The 9,497-nt window shown below is 29.6% G+C and overlaps 1 protein-coding gene across 2 annotated transcripts in view; it reads right to left on the reverse strand.

The window, feature by feature from the left end:
• Window positions 1–6,182, reverse strand: part of LOC111613833 (BTB/POZ domain-containing protein KCTD3-like) — a 47,022-nt gene extending 40,840 nt beyond the window's left edge. The window contains exon 1 of one of the 2 annotated variants that reach the window (XM_023355186.1): window positions 5,767–6,182. In XM_023355186.1, the coding sequence (XP_023210954.1) occupies window positions 5,767–5,840 (74 nt within the window). In that variant the 5' untranslated portion in view covers window positions 5,841–6,182. The remainder of the gene's footprint in view (window positions 1–5,766) is intronic. The other variant, XM_023355185.1, reaches the window with a different exon arrangement.
• Between the last annotated feature and the right edge of the window lie 3,315 nt (window positions 6,183–9,497).

The raw sequence follows: 9,497 nt of genomic DNA on the forward strand, positions 1-9,497 counted from the left end.
CAAATGAAAAGTATAGTATATTTTTGCTATTTACTTCTTGTAAAGAATTTCAGAATAATTACAAATTATTGTTACATCTTTTTATGAATTTTTAAAAGCACTAATCAAATATTCAAAATGTAACTACAACTCCTTAAAATTTTCAAATCCCATCTAAATTTTTAAATTAAACTAGTTTAAATTTAAAATTAAAAATATTTTTCTAGAAATCTAGATTAAATTTAATATTCCCAGAACTCTGATTTTTTAATGCTATTAATTAGATGAATTTATTTTCCTTAAAAAGTTTTTAGCATATCTGCTATCATCATGATTATGGTTGCCAACTCTCCTGGACACTACCAGATTTCAGCAAAAATTTTTAAATTCTCCAATTTTCAAATGAAGGCCTATTCCTCCTGTATTTGTTTGACAAGACAATCAATTTTTGGCCTATACATTAAAACAGACTAAAGAATAGACATTTTTATGTTACTAAGATTAAAAAAAAAATCTCCAAAAATTTTTCCCCAGAATGGAAATATCCTGGAATCAACTCTTTGGAAATTGGCAAGCTTAATCAGGATACTTGTAGAATTTATTCTGATGACAAAGTATAGTTGCAAGAGAAACTAATATTTTACCTGTCATCAGAATAGAATTTGTCAAGATAAGACACTCAAACACCAAAAAAATAATAATAAATTTAATGAAAACTAATTGTCCAAAATGCTCAAAATTGCTTTTTGTGATGCCAAAAGCTTTAAGAGAAATATTAATACTGTTTATCAGTGTTATTATTTTTACTTGAAACAATACTACAAGTACTTTCAACAAATTACAGATTGTCTTCTTCAGGTATAAAATAATCAAATCTTAATGGAACCTTACAATTTAAAATATATTCTATAGGATATGTCAATACATTGAAAAAACAACAACAACATCAACAACAATAATAATAATAATAATAAATAAAATAGAAATCAAAAAGGGGAGGGTAAAAAATGTATAATTTAGAATTAACTTGATCGAAAGAATCAGACAAGTTTGGTAGAAGTTCTGCAATTTCTGATATCATCTTGATGCTCTTGAAAGTGGCAAGCCAATTCTTACTAATTGTCCAATTTTAAAACAAATGTTAACCTGAAGATGACTGCTAAAAGTATTCAAAAACATTAGTTTTCATTAAATTCATTGATGTATTTAAAATCACTTTAATCCTAATAGGTTAATTTTTCTCACAGCAAGACCAAGTTAGATGACACAAGACTATTGTAGCAAACTTTTAAAGCATAATTTTACATCATATGCATTTTGGGCTAATATAACTTTGTAGCCCCTCTTCAGTGCTATTAAGAACAAGGGTATAATTAAAAAATATGACATTATTGTAATCAGTTAAAAAATTTACAACATAATTTGTATGTTTACTTACATGTATTAGAATATAGAAACAATTTGAAACTCCATTACACATTATTCAATATTTTCCAATATAAATACAGCCAATTATTATTACGTCTTCATATTAAACATAAAGTACAGTAGACCCCCCTGTAAAACAGGTTCCTATAGTTTGGATTCCTATATCACGGCGAAAAAATTGCGACAGTATTCGTACAAACACACTAAAAAAAAAACTCATATAATTAGGTAAAACATCATCGCTGACTCGTGTCGCAACAGGATTGGTCGAATCTAGACCAATAGCGGATATTGTACAAACTGTTGAGTTTAAATGAGCAGCAGACCTACTAAAAACCATTTATTATTTAACGTCCATAAAAATTATATTTATATTAATGTATTTATATTAAGTAATCCTACAATTTTTTGTTTATAGTATATTTTATATGGATTATTCCCAAAAAATAATATGTATTTTGGAAATGTTGAGTCAAATTAGTCTAGAATTGGTTAATTTTATGGAAGAAAACCTTTCAAACAGCCATACTGCATACGTGCCGGGCTGTGATTGGCTCATGTATTTAAAGACTCATAGAAAATGGATTTCATAAAAACTGGAACGTATCTACCATGTTATGGGGGGGTCGACTGTATATACAATTATAAAAGCCTTAAAAACAGAAAGGGGTAAATCACAACTATTACATCTATAATACATGAAAAAATACTCCATATAATTTTTAAATAAGATAAATAATAATTCTTACTTTATGCTTATTATAAAACCAGCTAAAGTAACTGTAATTTTAGCTTTTATACACAGGCTACAAAGGTAATGACAATAAATTGGCTTGCTCGCAAAGTTGGAATACTGTATAAGTGTTATACAGGGTGGGCCAACGAAAACGAAACGGCAGAGTTATCGTGTTCGTCCAAGCAAATCGCTTGGACAGGTCGCTTTTATTCTCAAGGGGGAATATTTTTTTCCGTGCATATGCGGTCCAGCTTAAAAAGTTTTTTTATGTTTGTTAATAGTTTGTGTTACTTTTTTTCCGAAATAAGTGTTTGTTTAGTTAATAAAAAAATGAATGAGTTTTTAAAATTTTTTGTTGTCTGTTGTATTCAAAATCGCAAAAACTTTATTGCAGAAGATGTCCCCCTTGAGAATAAAATCGATCTGTCCGAGCGATTTGCTTGGACGAACGCGATAACTCGTTCGTTTCGTTTTCAATGGCCCACCCTGTATAATTGTATAATACATGTTTTTATATTCACAGATTGTAACACTGAGGTTTACAAGTATTTTCACAACTACATTAAAAACTTTGGTAATATTAGCACAAGTACATAAACAAACATAACTGTTGAGCGAATTTTACAATATTTATTATATCACATGTGACAATGCACCCTCTATTATTTGGTACCATTTTGTATCAATGGTCATGCCATCTGAAACGTTTACAAGTTTATCTCTAGAATATTTTATTACTTCTACTGTTCTTTAAATTTTCTTTTGGTCTGGCTATGAGAAAAATCAACCTATTAGGATTAAAGTGATTTTAAATACAGTAATACCCCGAACTTATGCAATAGGTGGGACCAAGTGATAACTGCGTAAGTCAGGGTATAATTTCTCAATTTGTGTAAAATCCAAGTCGGATGTACGTAAGGTAATAAATGTTCTCATTAATCTTATCTCGTCTTTTGATTCGTTCATTATTACAAGAAATCATCACATAGTCTCTCAAGTCTCCGTAGATATAACAAATACAGAAATAAATAACACAAAATAAATTGTAGCTATGTGTTGATTCTGTGCGACACGTCCGAACATGTAAGCTGAACAACAGTGTGGGGGAATGAGTAATCAAGAGTTGTGTGGCGCTCAAACAAAAGATGAATCAATGAGCAATAACTCCAGGTTCGCATAAGTCGGGGTAGCGCAAGTCGAGGTATTACTGTACATCAACATTATACAGCATCAAAACTACTTAGAAATTTATTGAAATTATTGCTGTTTGAGTCTTATCTTTATATATGCATCCAATTATTTGTTCTACATATAGAATCTGTCACAAGAGAATTAAGGCTTAAATATTGTACATTAAGTAAGAGGAAAAAGAAAAGGTTTTGTTTGCTGTGTCTATGAGACCCACAGCAAGTTTTCTTTCCTATCTGAATAAGATCTGCAGTATGTTGTCATTGATTGAGAAAAATCACAAAGATTATGAAAATAGAGTGCATATTGTGAAAAATCTACATTTATTTATTTTTGTTTTTTTTAAATAAAATAATATTACAAGCAAATAATGTGTTAGGGCAGAGAAGGAAAAAAAAAACATAGATTTATGTTATTGGAGAGAAGGTTAAACAGGTTTGTAAAAATCTGTAGTAACATTCTTTTTTTTAATATATGCAGAACTAAGAAAATAACTATATAGTTTCAGCATTTCAGAAAAAACTCTCTCACTATAGACAATTTATGCAAATCTTTTCTTTAGATAAGAACCAGTCACAAGTAAAATTAAAGTGTGCACTAATAGATTATTAAATACCCAATGTAGCTTGCATATTAACAAATGAAACATACTTAGCTTATACAAAACTTGTAGAATTTAAAACCATGGAATTCTGTACAATCAATTACTGACACATTAATTCAGTGCAACAATGAGTCAAATGCAATTTAAAAATTACAACAGATTATAATCCTCATGATTTTCTCAATCCCTGATGGTACCATTACATCTCTGAACGAGACAGTTGGGTCTTTATTAGAGCTGTAGACCATAACCCTTAGGAGCAAAAAAGTCAAAAGGAACCACTCCTCTACATGACCTTTCATGAAATACAGCCCACCAAAATCAGCCTACTTCCAGGTTGCACACAATCAAGAGTCGTGTTGCTCTACTAAGACTCACATTTAACTATTTAGCCCCTGCAACTATGCTGGCTTCGAGTAGCCACTCGACCATTCGTGAAATACTCAATGTTATATAGTTTTAGGGCAGTTGTTCTCAACTATTCTGAGGCTCAACTAACACCATTCATATACTTTTCATTACACAGAGCATTTGCATCATTATATTTGAAAACTGATAAGAAATTCCATGTTTACTATTCTCAGGAAACAATGAAGCAATAAACTAACATACTAACTTTAGTGTATTGAATAAAATAGAAACATGGAATTGTCTGTGAATATGGCAATTGGAATAAATTTGCAATTAAAATCTTTTCTTTAACGGAACACTCAAGGTAGGTTTGCAGAAAACCCATGTTATATGGAACACTGACTAAGAATCACTGTTTTAGGAGGATGTGAGGTGTTCACCTCACATGCACAACTATATGCAAAGTCCAATCTTGACAAAAAACCTTTAAAATGCAGCTTTTTATTAATTTATCAAATGTTTTCAGCCATTTAAATGACCTTCCTCAGGAATAAAAATTGTGTTACTGTTTTAGTTATTTATTTATCTTATTTTTATTTACTTTTACTTATATAAATATAATATAAGAATAAATAGCTATCATTTATATGTATATTCGTACAAGTAACCCATACATATTGTATTTGTATTTTACAAGCTTGCATAATAGACATCTATGAAAATTCGAACATTCAAAATCGTTCCATAACAAACTTTGTTTTATAGAAATCAAAATCATTCAACTTTTATTCCCGAGGAAGGTCATTCAAATGGCCAAAAACATTCAATAAGTTAATAAAAAGCTGTATTTTAAAGGTATTTTGTCAAGGTTGGATTTAACTGCAGTTCAAGAAGAGTCTACATACAGAGCTCATCATGTTCAGAACATGAAGGCAGTATACTCTACAGTAAAAACTGATCTTTAGAGACAAATATTTCACAAAGGTTCAAACATACACCGACTTTTTTTGCTCATACAGGAGGAAGATGGCAAATCCCTCATTCGGTGTTCACTTATTACCTTAATGACAGTCACAGTAGGTCCTATTTGGATAGAAAACAGTACCCTCCACACATCCCACAGCATTATTGTTTCTGAAAGCATCATACACATACTAGTTTAATAAACCCGAATAAGGTTGAATTTCTTTAATTCTGAATGTGCTTGAACTCATCTGCTTCTCGCCGTCTCCAGTGATGTAGAAAAATGTTTATAGTTTAGAACTACAAAAGCCATTTTAAATTAAGGATATGCACTTATACATTAAATAAGCCTTATGAAATGAAATAAATATAAACTTTGGAATTAAAAACTAGACATATGTTGATTATATAATATATATATATGTATTACATAAATAATAATTTATTTTAGTATAAACAAATACACATTTAAATTGTAGTGTTAAGTCTATGTAATACCTAAATAATGATCACTTACCGAGTACCACCGACATTTAGATGAACAATATGACTATTAGAATTACTTCCAGCAGGAATTAAATGCGAAGACATGCTTCAAATAAAAGGAAACGGGAAAAAAATCAACCAATTAAATCATTTTATTTTTTTTTAAAATAAAATCAAAATTCAAAACCGAGTTGGTCGCCATGACAACCGCACAACCCACGGAAGTCACGTCCGTTCGCGCGAGATTACACGTTAGGCAGTTTTCTGAGATGTCGCGACGGCGTCTATGCAAGAGATGATGATGTTCAAATATAATCCGATTTTTTGAATCTATAAATTTCAAAATTATTCATATATAGTTATTTCGGATCGATTAAGGAAGTCTTCGAATGTAACGTACTAAGATAATGTACGTGAATTTAGTTTGATTGCCTGTACTGTACTTCACAGGTAGGTCTTAAAAAGCTATATTCTGATGAACCCGAAACTGACAGTGACGTAAGGATGTGTTAAATATTACGATTGGTCGATGAAAATCTACGTTTTGATTATTAACTAATCGCGTTTCTTAAGACAAACCATGATTTAGAAACCAATTAGTTAGATTGTAGTATCAAATTTTATTAGGTGTTTATGCGATTAAATATATTTTTATTTTATTTTCATTTAAATATTTTAAATTTAGACATTTGATTCGACTTAAACATAAAATTTTCATTTTTAAAATGTTTTTAACATATTTCATTATTTTCAGGTAAATAAAAACATAATTAATTATACACATGAACTGGAAACCTTTCTTATTCCTTCACACTAAATTTCTTCATAGAAATATGGAGTAGCCATTGAAAGAACTGCATCCAATACCCTTTAGACATACATCAAACATTTTAAAAAATTTATTATAAAAAAAAACCTTTGAATTTTTAAAGCATTGAAACATATAACACTCAAAACATCTTTTATGGCTTGATATTCTTATTTTAGTTAAATATAAAATTGATTAACTTTTGAAAGGAAATTTTTATCCACAGTAGCCCACTTGACTGCTTGTGGAGTGCTTGATGTTATATACAGTAATACCCCGAACTTACATGATAGGTGGGACCGAGCAATAACCACGTAAGTCGAATTTGCGTAAGTCAGGGTATAATTTCCCAATTTGTGTAAAATTCAAGTCGGATGTATGTAAACTAATAAATGTTCTCATTAATCTTATCTCGTCTTTTGGTTTGTTCACGGATACAAGAAATCACCACATAGAGTCTCTCGAGTCTCCATAGATATAACAAACACAGAAATAAATAACACAAAATAAATTGTAGCTATGTGTCGATTCCGCACAACACGTCCGAACATGTAAGCTGAACAATAGTTTAGGGGGAGTGAGTAATCAAGAGTTGCATGGCACTCAAACAAAAGACGAATTGACAAGATTTGAAAATCGCGTAACTCCGGGTTCGCGTAAGTCGAGGTATTACTGTAGTTTTAGCACCTTGGTGCCGGGGGGGTTTGTCCCCACCTGNAATACTGTCTAATATTATTATCAAACATTGATAATAATATTAGGGTAGACTGATACGTGTTAAAAACTGATCTTCAGTTTTTAACACGTATCAGTCTACCCACTATCCTCCAGTTTAAAAAAATATTGTGCCAAGGGTCGACAATTGTGGGGGTGGTGTGAGTTAAGTAAAAAAAAACAAAATAAAACATCAATTTCACTAAAATAGTGATGAAAACAATCTTTGCTCCAATAACGGAGGTGCCGCCATTGGGGCTATCTAGGTGAACATTTACCTTAAATTATATTATATGATACAGATCCATTGCAAAATAGTAATTAGTGTACAGTATGGAAAGAAACTTTCCTCCTATAATTATAATTTATATTAAAAGTTTGTAGGTTATTAATATAAATATAGCTTAGTTTTGCTTCTTAAATATTTTATATTTTAAAAAAATGTGCATATAAAAATTCAAGAATGCTTATATTTTAATATTTTAAATAAAATTTTGTTTAAACATAGCTTAATTTGCTGTAATTTTAAAAAGTTAAGAAGTTATTTCATAATTCTTTTTGAAGATTCAATATTAGGTTGAATGTATAGTTTTGTACAGTAGAGCCCCACCATAAGTGACCAATACATTCCAGAACTATTGCATATCACATAGAATAGCAAATATTAAGTATTTCCTAAACTAACATACCTATCACACATTTAAAAAAATATATAAATAAGGCAATAGTTTTGTACAGTAGAGATACTGTAAGACTACATGTATCTTAAAAGAACAGCGTGGATTTAGCATGCAATTAAGAATTATTTTATATATTTTTCTTTCCTTTTTAATTGCTAACAGCATAAAACTAAAATCAGGTGTGATGATCATATATATAATTTTATCACATATATGATGGGGGATGTTATATAATTTTGTAGTATAGTGTAAGTACAGTAGTCTTGTTTTATGTGGGATTGCTGTAAACAGTTTTGTTTTTTAATGATTAAGTTAATTCTTTGATGCACATGGATGATACTGGCTATTATTGCACATGCTGACAAGTTTTATTATGAAGTTCAGCATATGTAGTATAAAGTTAAACACATTTTAACATTTTTCTTTTAACTGTAAGTAATTGAATAAGTGTCTAGACATTCACCTGGGACTACTTAAGGTGAACACAATTTATGTGAAATTTTGTTTTATATAGTACCTGCTGAAATGTAATTTATGTGTAAATAAAACCATACAGTGTAAGTATTTGCAGTGATTTTTTTCCTAATAGAGGAAAAAAAAGATCTGCACTTTTTAGCATCTAGTATGATATGCACTTCTTAACCAGTTTTCCTGGTTTGTTTTTGCAAATGCAAAAGGCAGGATCTGAAAAGAACAATGACTACAATTTCTATCCTAAAAAAAAGGGAAGAATTTTGGCAATGAAAGAACTATAATGTTTTGACTCTGGCTTATATCAATAACAGTTGGTAGTACAAAATGGTACATTGTTTCAGTTAAATATTGTAACAACTAATAATTCTCATCATGAGATGGCTCATATGTTCTTGTAGCAACAATTTCTTAATCCATAAACCAAATTTTTATTTAGCATATTGTATATTGTTATTATTATTTATAGCTTTGCAATTTTTTTGAGAGTCTAACTGTAGTATGTTATCTATTTTAAAAAATTTTTTCATCTTAATTCAATGGTTTAATAATCCTTTTCATGTCAGGAGCAGTTATGGTAGGATACAGTTTATTTTTGGGATTAAAGAATAGTGTAAACTCAAAATAACATGATTATGCTAATTTGTTATCAAACTGATAACAAATTAGCGTAATCATGTTATTTACTGAGATTGTGTTTAATCAAATATATGTGCATGAGGCATTTTGAGTTTACGCTATTTTTTTACGCATGGTTTTACTTTCATAGATTTAATAAAAAGTTTATACTGTCATAACATAATAGATGTAAAGAGAGAGATTAATTACATTTTAACTGTTTGGCAAAAAAATATGGTTATATTGAGAATGGATTTAAAACTTTAACTAATATCTATTCAAAACTTTTTAACTGGAAACAGTTTACTAAAGAGAAATGTATATGTTAAGATCAAAGATTGAAAATGTTCAATGAGTGAAAAAAAACCAGAATATGCTCTGACTTTACAGAACAGCTTCAATAAGAAATTTCATATCCTGGCTACTTATAAAGAGCTTGAATGCATTACAGCCAGAACATATTGTAACTAT

This window comes from Centruroides sculpturatus, unplaced genomic scaffold (genome assembly GCF_000671375.1).
Source record: "Centruroides sculpturatus isolate CEXI.00-Female unplaced genomic scaffold, Cexi_2.0 scaffold1981, whole genome shotgun sequence".
Classification (NCBI taxonomy): Eukaryota; Metazoa; Arthropoda; class Arachnida; order Scorpiones; family Buthidae; genus Centruroides; species Centruroides sculpturatus.